An 11,761-nucleotide genomic window follows, 5' to 3' on the forward strand; every position below is an offset into this window, starting at 1 on the left:
TGGGCATCCAATGATGCCAGCCACAGGAATAATCACCCATGTAAAAACTTCAGATTCCCCCCCCGGCCCCCTTGGCAGCAGCTCCTCGTGCCAAGCAGAGGGGGGGAAGCGGCGTGCCCAGTTCAGCTGGGTGCCAAGGGCAGGCAGGCGGCTGAGGATGCTTGGAGAGGGAGAAGAAGGACCCTCATCCACTCACCTGCCCCAGGAAACACCTGCCCTGCGTTACCTGGCAGCTTCCCCCTACCTGGGAAAAGACCAAAAGCTTAAACCCAGAAACAATGCCAAGGCCCAGCGAAGGGCGGCTCCGGAGCATGTGCAGAGTGCGGAGCCTTTTCAGCCACCCCTCGATCCCCACTGGCCCTGCGGGTGGGGAGCCAGCCAGGTGCCCCCCTGCTAGCTGGGCTCCAGCCGCCACCCCATCCCTGGAGTTGGGAATCTGCAGCAGGGGGAGGGCGCCCGGTTGGGCAAGGCGGTCCAGCACTTTGCCCGCGCCTAGAGGCACTCTCTTCCCGCTCCTGAGCCCCACTCGCTGCTGCCCGGCGCAGGATATGGCAGCTGCTCTTGCGCTCGCCCCGTCCTGCTGTCCGAAGGAGCGGGTTGGGCTAGATGACCCCCGGGGGTCCCTTCCAAGCCTCCCCCCCCTCCCGCCCCGGGGGCGCCTTTCTGCCCGCGCTCTTGCGCACGGAGCGGCGCCAGGCGGGAACTGCAGTCCGTCCGCGGGCACGAGCGGGGAGGCGCGGGCGGGCGCGCGCTTGCAGGGGGGCATTCTGGGAGCTGTAGTCTCAGAGGAAGGAGGGCGGCTGCTGCCTCCAGCCCCGCGGGGGTCCCAGACGGAGCGCCATGCAGAAATACGAGAAGCTGGAGAAGATCGGGGAGGGTGCGCAATGGCGCAGGGGGGCGCGCAGCCGGGGGGGGGTGCATGCATGCATGCAAGCGGGAAGGGGGGGGGCGTGCAACCGGGAGCAGGAGATGGCGATGCTGGGGGCTTCTCCTTGGAGGTTTGGGTGGGGGGCTGCTTCTCCCCCCCCACCCCGCGATCTGTGCTGCTGGTGGGGCGAGGAGAGGACTGCTTTGAGCCTGGGGGTGGCGGCCTCTGCACGCATGCAATGCAGCCCCCCCGAAAAAAAAGCCCTGGAGGGAATTGGGGGGTGTTTGGTGCAGGCTGGGGGTCCGGCGGCAGGAAGGCGTGGCAGCTGCGCCCCCATCCTGGCCAGGGGGACTCCTCTGCAGGGCAGGGGTGGGGGGGCCCTGCAAAACCCAGGAATCAGCGAGACCCTTTTGTGTTTCTCTTCCCCCCCCGCCTCCAAAAAAGGCACCTACGGGACGGTGTTCAAGGCCAAGAACCGGGAGACGCACGAGATCGTGGCGCTGAAGAGGGTGCGGCTGGACGACGACGACGAGGTGGGGACCCCCGCGACCCCCCCCCCCGGCTCCGTCTCGCCTGCGCCGCCCCTGGAAGCCGGGACCACAGCTCCCATCATGCCCGGCCCGCCTGGCCAAGGGCGGGGGATTGTGGGAGTTGTAGTCCCGCCGCCCCTTTCGGGAGGGGATGCTCTGCGCCCTCCTTGCAGCTGCTGGCGGGGGGGGGGACGGCGCCTCGGTCCTTCTGCATGCCGAGCAGCTGCTGTCCCCCCCCCGAAAGGAGAGTGGGGTGCTGGGGGGGGGCAAAGCGCCCCCGACTCCTGGGATTTGCATGCCAAGGGACCCCCTCCTGGGCAGCGGCATTCTGCAATAATGGGGCCTCCGCGGTGGGTTTAGCCTGGGCTGTCCGCACATCCTTCTGCTTGGCTGGTGGTTCGGTGGTGCTTTGCCCCGTAGCCCAGTGACAGCGGGGGGGGGGGCAAGGGAGGATAAAAAGGAGCCTCTGCAATAAGTTGCAGGAAGTTCCTTGACTGGAAAGGAAGCAGAACCCCGGAATATTTGCAGGAGCAGTAATAATAATAATAATAATAGTAATAATAATAATAATAATAATAATAATAATAATAATAATAATAATAATTTATTTATTCCCCAGCCACTCTGGGCAGCTTCCAACAGAACACTGAAATACAATAACCTATCAAACATTAAGAGCTTCCCTAAAGAGGGCTGCCTTCAGATGTCTTCTAAAAGTCTGGCAGTTGTTATTCTCTTTGACATCTGGTGGGAGGGAGTTCCACAGGGCGGGCACCACTACCGAGAAGGCAAAGAGCACTGGGCTTGGGGGTCACGTTTGAGCACCCCAATAGCATCCCAAATGCTCACCAGAAAAGATGTTGGGGTGGGGCTGGGGGGGGGGCAGAGCCTGCTGCTGTTTGGCAGGCGACCCCACACACATTGCCCTTGGCAGAGCAGTCTCGCCCTCCCAGGTTTGGGGCAGGTTTCTGAGAAGAGTTCCCTGTTCCCTTGTTAGTTCCCAAACTCCCCTGGTTGGGATCCATAGGACAGGGAAGTAAGATGTTCCTCAGCCACTTCTGGTGGGTGGGGGGATTCCCTGTCTTCCAGTGAGTCCTTCCCCCCCCCCCCGCTTGCTTGCCCATTGTGAATGAATTGGGGGTGGGGGTTGAGGCTGGCAGTGGCCCCCTGACCCTTTCCCCTCCCTCCCCCTCCTCCTCTTTCAGGGGGTCCCCAGCTCTGCCCTGCGGGAGATCTGCCTCCTGAAGGAGCTGAAACACAAGAACATCGTCAGGTGAGCCGCTTGGGGGGCGGAGGCTCAGCTCTGGGACACGTCGTGGGGTGGAGAAGGGCAGGGGGGTGTTTCAGAGCTTATTCCTCGCACTTAAAGACCACCTTTTCCTCTCCCAAAAGCCCCCGGGTGGTGCAAATGGATCTCCTGCTCATTTACTGTATTTTTCGCTCCGCAAGACGCACCTGACTATAAGACGCACCTAGTTTTTAGAGGAGGAAAGCAAGAAAAAAAATATTCTGAACTAAACATGTATGATTTTTGTGGTTCATGCTGTGGCCACAGACATGTGATTTGACGGTGAGTTTGGGGTAGCCCAATGCAAAAATCCTGAGGATCCATGGGCTTTTACCTCCCCCCTCCCAGGCAGCCTCCTTTATCTCTAGAGTCCCTTATCTCCCTCCGGATCGCTTGCTGACCAGCTGCTCAGCTGCTTCCTTTCAACACCCCCTTCCCTCTTGTTTGCCTTAGTGTCTTTTTCTTAGCTGGAGCAGTTTTTTTGCTCCTCCTTTTCTTCTAATTTCTCTCCTCATTGATTTAGTCTCCCTGACTCCTCTCCTTGCAAGTTTTCTGTCTTTCCCTCCCCCCTCCCAGGCAGCCTCCTTTCTTGCTTGCATCCCTTATCTCGCTTCCAATTGCTTGCTGATCAGCGGCTTTGTTTCAACACCCCCTTCCCTCTTTCAAAAAAAAAAAAAAGAGCACAATCTGCTTTTCTCCCCTGGGCAATTCGGCACCAGGGACCACACATTCGCTCCATAAGACGCACAGACATTTCCCCTTACTTTTTAGGAAGAAAAAAGCTTCCAGGGCTGACTCAACTCTGGGCTTGAAGTTCTGGGTGTCTGTGGGTGGGTGGGTGGGGGGCGAACGTGGGGCCTGAGACCCCGGCTGCGTCTCTTAGAGGGAGTGAGCTGATCATTTCCCACCCATATCCCACATGGAATCCTGCCTGTGTCACTTACGCCAGTCACAAAGAGAAGCATTGAATTGTTGGAAGGGACTCCAGGGGTCATCTAGTCCACCCCCTGCAAGGCAGGACTCTCAGCTGAAGCCTCCATGAGGACAGATGCTTAGAAACCTCCAAGGAAGCAGAGTCCACCACTTCCCCAGGGAGACCATTTCCCTGACAAACAGCTCTGACGGTCAGAAGGTTTTTCTGTATGTCTAGTCCAAATCTCCTTTCCTGCAACTTGAAGCCACGGGTTCGAGTCCTGCCCTCCAGAGCAGGAGAAAACAAGCTTGCTCCATCTTCCTTGTGACAGCCCTTGAGATATTTGAAGGTGGTTCTCATATCTCCTCTCAGTCTCCTCTTTTCCAGGCTAAACATACCCAGCTCCTTCAACCACTCCTCATCAGGCTTAGTTTCCAGGCCCTTGATCATCTTAGTCTCCCTCCTCTGCCCACATTCCAGCTGGTCAACATCCTTCTTAAATTGTGAGCCCAGAACTGGACACAGGATTCCAGGTGTTTGCCTGACCAAGGGAGAAGAGAGCCGGACTATGACTTCCCTTGATCTGGACACTAGACTTCTGTGGATGCAGCCCAGAATAGCATTAGGGTTTGTTTTTTTTTGCTGCTGCTGCATCACACTGTGGACTCAAGTTAAACTTGTGGTCCACTAAGACCCCCTAGATCCTTTTCACAGGTGATAAGCCAGGTGTCAAGGTCTGTATAGTTCAAGCTCTGGTTTTCCCAGTCGTGATGTATGGAAGTGAGAGCTGGACCATAAAGAAGGCTGATCGCCAAAGAATGGATGCTTTTGAATTCTGGGGCTGGAGGAGACTCTGGAGAGTCCCATGGACTGCAAGAAGATCCAACCTCTCCATTCGGAAGGAAATCAGCCCTGAGTGCTCACTGGAAGGACAGATCCTGAAGCTGAGGCTCCAAGACTTTGGCCACCTCATGAGAAGAGAAGATTCCCTGGAAAAGACCCTGATGTTGGGAAAGATGGAGGGCACAAGGAGAAGGGGAAAACAGAGGACGAGATGGTGGGACAGTGTTCTCGAAGCGACCAGCATGAGTTTGACCAAACTGCGGGAGGCAGTGGAAGACAGGAGGGCCTGGCGTGCTCTGGTCCAGGGGGTCACAAAGAGGCAGACACCACTAAACAACAAACAAAAAACGAGCCAGGTGTCCTCCATTCTGCCTTTATTCCCCACCCTCTTCATCCAAGCAGCTGCAGGTGGTCTCCGTGGTTCTGCTCCCCCTCCTCATTTAACCCCCACAACATTCCTGTGAGCTAGGCCAGGCTGAGAGTAAGTGAGTCGGCTGAGTTCGCACCATTCACTGGAGCCCCTGTTTTCTCTGCCCCCCCCCCAGGTTGCACGACGTCCTCCACAGTGACAAGAAGCTCACTCTGGTCTTTGAGTTCTGTGACCAGGTAAGGAGGGAAGGAGCGGGTGGCTGGGCTCAGATTTTGCAGGAGGAGCCCTGCAGGGCTGGCTCCGTCCTGTTCCCACAGTGGATGGCCAGGTGCCCCCCAGGGAAGACCAGGAGCAGGGGGCAGGGGGCAGGATCCTGTGAGCTCTCCCTTGGTTCTCCTGTGTGGCCATAGAGGGGCAGCAGGGGGAGCTGGACCTGGGCATCTGGGGGTCCCCTCTGCATCCTGAAAATGTGGGGGTGCCTCTTCTTGGGAGACCAGGCTCTTTGGGGGTCTCCTGGCCCTGCTGCTGACCCCCTGCCTCCCCCTCCTGCTTTCTGCTCCCCCCAGGACCTGAAGAAGTACTTCGACAGCTGCAATGGGGATCTGGACCCCGAGATTGTTAAGGTGAGGAGGGCACAGGGTGGCCCTGGCGAGGGGCTGGCGGGAGGGGTGGGGACAGGCGTCCTTGTGGGGGGCAGCTGGTGCTCCGCCCACCCCCCATGGCCAGGCTTGGGGTTCTCACACCAGCCTCCCCCCCCTCTCCGCAGTCCTTCATGTACCAGCTGCTGAAAGGTTTGGGGTTCTGCCACAGTCGGAACGTCCTGCACAGGGACCTCAAGCCCCAGAACCTCCTGATCAACCGGGTGAGTGCTGGGGGGCCACATTGGGCAGGCGGGGGGAGTTTAGGGGGCCAAGACCCAGTGTGGCTCCTGCAAAGACCCGCCTGTTTCACCTTTCCAGAGATGGGGGAGACCTGGGAGGGGCTGTGCCCTTGGATTGCCCAAAGGTCTCCCTCGGTCTGCTTATTATGGGTTGCCACCTTAGCTGTTTTCCCTGCACGGCAGGGGGTTGGGCTAGGTGACCCCCTGGGGTCCCTTCCCACATCTCCCAAGGGAAGAAAGCAAAAAGCCCCAGGACTGGTGCTTTCTAATGTGTTCATAAAAAATAGGAGGTTTGGGATGAGCAGCGAAGGGGCCAGATCTGCCCGCGATCCCACGTGATTTAGGGGGGTGTCAGGGTACACAGCGTAGGGGGGGGGGCGTCAAGCTGCAAGGGACTTCCAGGGAGTCTCCAGGTCTAGGGAACATTGTCGGTGTGGACACCAAGGGGATTTCCCCTTCCTTCCCTGGGGCGTGGGCAGCGTTGCCCCTGGGCTGGCTCTTTTTCCTCCGCTGACCACCTGCCTTTGCCAACAGAACGGGGAGCTGAAGCTGGCAGACTTTGGGCTGGCGAGAGCCTTTGGGATCCCCGTGCGCTGCTACTCGGCCGAGGTGAGGAGCAGGGCTGGGCGGGCACAGGGAACTGTGGGACCTGCCCCCTTCCCTCCCTTCCTCACCCCTCCTCTGGGCCACTCGCTCTGCAGAGCCTCCAACTGTCCCTCTTTTCCAGGGACGTCCCTCATTTAGAGAAGCCGTCCCGGTTTCTGATCTGATCCCACAATGTCCCACTTTTCCTTAGGACACCCATGTTTTCATTGGAGAAATGTTGGAGGGGAGGGAGTTATCTAACCCCATCTGAAGGCAGTCCTGTATAGGGAAATTTATTTCGTGTTTAATGTTTTATTATGTTTTTATATATGTTGGAAGACGCTCAGACTGGCTGGAGAAACCCAGGAAGAAGTGTGGGGTAAAAATAGTAAAATTATCATTATGGAATAGGACGTCCCTATTTTCATCAGAGAAATGTTGGAAGGTATGGCTCTGGTCTTTCTTCCCCAACCCAGCCTGCAGAAACCAATTAACCTGCGGCCTAATAATAGTAATAGTAATAGTAATAATAACTTATTATTTATACCCCACCCATCTGTCTGGGTTTCCCCAGCCACTTTGGGCGGCTTCCAACACAATATTAAAATATAATAGTCCTTAGATATTAAAAGCTTCCCTAAACAGGGCTGTCTTCTAAAAGTCAGATAGTTTTTTATTTCCTTTGTCATCTGGTGGGAAGGCGTTCCACAGGGTGGGCGCCACCACCGAGAAGGCCCTCTGCCTGGTTCCCTGTAACTTGGCTTCTCGCAGGGAGGGAACCACCAGAAGGCCCTCAGCTCTGGACCTCAGTGTCTGGGCTGAATGATGGGGGTGGAGATGCTCCTTCAGGTATACTGGGCCTTTGAGGCCGTTTAGGGCTTTAAAGGTCAGCACCAACACTTTGAATTGTGCTCGGAAACGTCCTGGGAGCCAATGTAGGTCTTTCAAGACTGGTGTTATGTGGTCTCAGCGGCCGCTCCCAGTCTTCTCTGATTTTCCTTCCACCCCTGATTCCTGCATTGCAGGGGGTTGGACTAAATGTCACTTGGGGGTCCCTTCCAATCCTTTGATTCTCCCTGCTGCCCCACAGGTGGTGACGCTCTGGTACCGCCCCCCAGACGTCCTCTTCGGGGCCAAACTCTACTCCACCTCCATAGACATGTGGTCTGCTGGCTGCATCTTTGCAGGTAAGGGGGGTGCTTTGGCACTGGGGGTGGGCAGAGGGGGTGGGCAAGGGCTCTGGGGTGCCACTGACCTCTTCCTCTCTCTCTCCGCCCCCCCCAACAACCCAGAGCTGGCCAACGCTGGGCGCCCCCTCTTCCCAGGAAATGACGTGGATGACCAGCTGAAGCGGATCTTCCGATATCCTTGGTGCTTGGCATTGGGGGGGTGGAGGGGGGCCAGTTGGGACTGAATTCAGGGGGTTGGACTAGATGACCCCTGGGGATCCCTTCCAACTCTGATTCTATGGGTCTATGATTACGGAAATTCCCCACCGGAGTAGAAATCACATATGGAACAGATGGAAAGCTCTTCAGTCTGAGCAGGCTGAAAGCAAAGAGTGAGGTTACCGTAACTTCCGTCCTAGAGCTTCAGTATACTGATGACAATGTAGTGTTTGCACGCTCAGAGGATGGCCTCCAAACCACCCTAAATATCTTTGCAGAAGCTTACGAAAAGCTTGGCCCATCGCTCAGCATCCAAAAAACCAAAGTGCTGCACCAACAAGTGCAAAATATCCCCTCTGCAGCGCCACAAATCCAACTCAATGGTGTAACGTTGGAAAATGTTGATCACTTCTCCCACCTGGGCAGATACCTTTCCATAAGGGCCGACATTGAGGCTGAAATCCAGCATCACCTGAGCTCTGCAAGTGTGGCTTTCTACCGATTGAAGTGCAGAGTGTTTGAGGACTGGGACATTGGCAGGGAAACCAAAATGCTTGTTTACAAAGCTATTGTACTACCAACCTTGCTTTCTGCTTGTGAAACATGGACCACTTATAAATGCCATTTCCAACTCCTTGAAAGATTCCATCAACAGGGTCTCTGAAAAATCTTACACATCACTTGGGAAGACAGGCGAATTACTGTATTTTTTGCTCTATAAGACGAACTTTTCCCCTCCTAAAAAGTAAGGGGAATGTGTGCGCATTTTATGGAGCGAATGCAGGTGGGAGGCTCTGCTCAGCGCTCCCTTTAAAGAGGGGGTGGCTCTTGGGGGTTTCCCCCGAGCCCTTCTCCCTCCTCGGGGAAAAGCCCCCAAGAGCCACACACACACTCCGCACACTCTTTAAAGGGAGCGCGGCTCTTGAGGGAGCCTCAGCCATGAGCAACCTCTCCCGGGCAGGGGATGAAGGCTCCTCTTGCCCGGGAGAGGCTGCCCGCGGATATCCTATAAGCCAGGACAGCCAGCCTGGCTGTCCTGGCTTCTGCGATTCATAATATTTTTTTTCTTTTCCTCTTCCAAAAACTAGGTGCGTCTTATGGTCTGGTGTGTCTTATAGAGCAAAAAATATGGTAATGCCAGTGTCCTGGAAGAAGCAAAGATCACCAATATCAAAGCAACAATTCTTCAACATCAATTTTGTTGGACTGGTCATGTTGATCAGATGCCTGGTTATCGTCTCGCAAAACAACTACTCCATCCCAAACTTCAAAATGGAAAGCGTAATGTTGGTGTTCAACAAAAGAGGTTTAAAAACTCTCTTAAGGCAAATCTTTAAAAATGTAGTATAAGCACCAACAACTGGAAAACACTGGCCTGCAAGCGCTCCATTTGGAGAACAGCCTTTACCAAAGGTGTAATGGACTTTGAAGACTCTCGAACTCAGGACGCAAGGGAGAAACGTGCTAAGAAGAAGGCACACTTGGCAGATCCAAACCGCGATCAGCTCCCGCCCGGAAATCTATGTCCCCACTGTGGAAGGATGTGTGGATCCAGAATTGGCCTCCACAGTCACTTGTGGACTCAATGTTAAAACTGTGTTCATGGAAGACAATCTTACTCAGCTACGAGGGATCGGAAAATAAAATAAAGGGGAAAGCCCAGCAAAGCTGTGATTGGCCAGCTGGGGACCCATCTCTACTGGGATCCAGCCCTCTTGCCCTGGGCGCCTGTTTCTTGGCCTCAGGAGCAAGCAGGGGAGGGTTTTGCAGAATCCTGGAGTTGGGAGGGTCTCCGAGGGTCATCTAGTCCAACCCCCTGCAACCTCCCCCCATCTGGGACGCGTCAAACAGAAGCCCCGCCCCTCTTCCTTTCCTTTGAGCAAGCGCAGAGTGCTGGACACGCAGGCCTTTGCGCTGAGGTTGCTGCACTGCAGCGGGTTGGACTAGATGACCCCTGGGTCCCTTCCAGTTCTACCATTCAGTGATTTGGCGTTGGGAGGGGTACATGGCTGAGTTGGCTGGGGGGAGATGCGGAGGGGTCTCCCAGTTGTCAAGGGGTCCTTAACTCTTCTCCCTCCACGCTGCTGGGGACTCCGACTGAGGAGCAGTGGCCGGGGATGACCAAGCTCCCAGACTACAAGGTGAGAAGACCCTTCCCCTCTCCCAAAATGAGACCCCTGCTCCATCGCCCTCCTGGGTGGGGGTCCACACACCCCTTGCACACCTCACCCACCTTCTCTCCCCCCCCCAGCCATACCCCATGTATCCTGCGACGACTTCCCTTGTCAACGTGGTTCCCAAGCTGAACACAACTGGACGGGACCTGCTCCAGGTGAGTGCTTCTCCCCCCCTTGCCCCCCCATGAGGGGAGCTCCCTGCAGGGGGCTGGAAGGGGGTCTCTCCCACTGGCATCTCTGTTCACCTTCCTTGCAGGCTTTTCTGCCAAGGGCCCTCCATCAGGGATCCTTGAGCTCCTGCTTTGAGGGGGTTGGACTGGATGACCTTGGGGGGGCCCTTTCCAATTCCACGCTTCCTCAGAGGGTGGCGCCGGCCTCTCCTTCCACCTAGGGCTTTCCACAGTAGTTGGACGGCCGTCCCTCGGGGATCCTTCAGCCAAGATTCCCGCATTGCAGGGGGCTGGAATGGATGACCTCTGGGGGTGCCACGACTCTGAGCTCCCCCGCTTTCTTTGCCTCTCCAGAACCTGCTGAAGTGCAACCCCGTGCACCGGATCTCGGCAGAGGATGCCCTCCAGCACCCCTACTTCACGGATTTCTGCCCCCCCTAAGGGGCCGGCGTCTGCGTGTGTCTGGTGTGGCCAAAGGGTGGGGGGTGCATGCAGCCTCCCCCCCCCCCGCCAGTGTACCAGTCCCCCTGCTGGAACTGCTGGTGCTGCAATCCTCACGGGACCATTTGGGATATTGGGGCGGGGGGGGGGCTGGCCCCGGTTCCCTCCCCTTCCTCTTTCCGCCCCCTTTCCCTGCCCCCCAGCACCCTCTAGGGGGGCCCCTGAGCAGCCCTGGAGGAATCGGACATCTGTCTCACCCTGTGACTCTTTGATGACTCCTATAAAGCTCTTCTTCTCTTTCTCTTTCTTTCTCTCATCTGTATTGCGACCCCCCCCAGCCCCACTCTCTGGGCAGGGGGCCTCCCTCCCCTCCTTCCTGGGGCAGCCAGAAGAGGGGTCTGTGTGTTCCCCCTGGGTGGGGGGAGACTTGCTTTGCCTCTCCCCTCTCCAGTGTCACCCTTGGGTGTTCTGCCTGGGGGGGCTCAGGGCAGCATTCATGGGGAGGGGGGCTGTGCTGGGTCCGGCTGGTGGCGTATCCAGTCCAGTCAGAACCTCGGGGTCCAGATAGACTGCCCCTGGCCCTGGAGGTGCCACACAAACATCAGAAGAGCCTGAGCACAGGATCAGGCCAAAGGGGGCCCCTCTGTTCCCGCCTCCTGCCTGCTCTCAGACAGACCAGGTGCCTCTTCTGGGAAACCAGCGAGCAGGATTCGAACACAAGACCAACTCCGGGCCAGAAGCCTTTGATTGCCATCTCCTCCACCAACATGGCTTCAATGGAACAAATTCATGGAGAGGGAGAAGGCTACGGACTAGCCACCATTATTATTATTGTTGTTGTTGTTGTTCTGCCACCCTTCGCCTGTGCTCTGCCTCCAAAGTTGGAAGGAGCAAATGCTGTGCATTGCAGTTGCTGGAAACCCAAGGCGGAGAAAGCTGCCCCTGTGTTCGAATCCCGCTTACAGGTTTCCCATCGTGAGCCCCTGGGAGAAGACGAGGCTGGACTGGATGCGCCAGACCCTCGCCACAAATTCCCCATGAAGGTGTCCAACCCTCTTCTAATGGCCTCCAGGTGTGGTGGGCTCCCCGCCTCCTGTAGGAGGGAGTTCCACAGATTAACTCTGCCGTTGTGTGAGGGGCGACTGCCTTTTCTCTCCCGAATCTTCCACCTTCATGGGATTCCCACGAGTTTTCGTGTGGCAAGAGAGGGAGGGAAGCTTTCCTCCTTGCTGTGTATAATTTCACAAACATCCGGTGGATTCTCCTCCCTGGGGGGTTTTTCAGCAGAAATTCTTCAGCTGAGATTCC

General features: G+C 56.5%; 1 protein-coding gene across 1 annotated transcript; it reads left to right on the forward strand.

Moving 5' to 3' along the window:
• The first annotated feature begins 765 nt into the window (after positions 1-765).
• On the forward strand, positions 766-10,754 carry CDK5 (cyclin dependent kinase 5). Its single transcript, XM_082192612.1, has 12 exons — positions 766-877; positions 1,313-1,401; positions 2,604-2,671; positions 4,988-5,048; positions 5,379-5,435; positions 5,579-5,674; positions 6,227-6,301; positions 7,368-7,464; positions 7,570-7,639; positions 9,746-9,806; positions 9,917-9,997; positions 10,367-10,754. Exons 1-12 carry the CDS (start codon positions 841-843, stop codon positions 10,451-10,453), a joined length of 879 nt encoding a protein of 292 aa, XP_082048738.1. The 5' UTR covers positions 766-840; the 3' UTR covers positions 10,454-10,754.
• Positions 10,755-11,761: the final 1,007 nt, after the last annotated feature.

The sequence above is a fragment of the Podarcis vaucheri genome, assembly GCF_965113315.1.
Source record: "Podarcis vaucheri genome assembly, chromosome: 12".
NCBI classification, from domain to species: Eukaryota; Metazoa; Chordata; class Lepidosauria; order Squamata; family Lacertidae; genus Podarcis; species Podarcis vaucheri.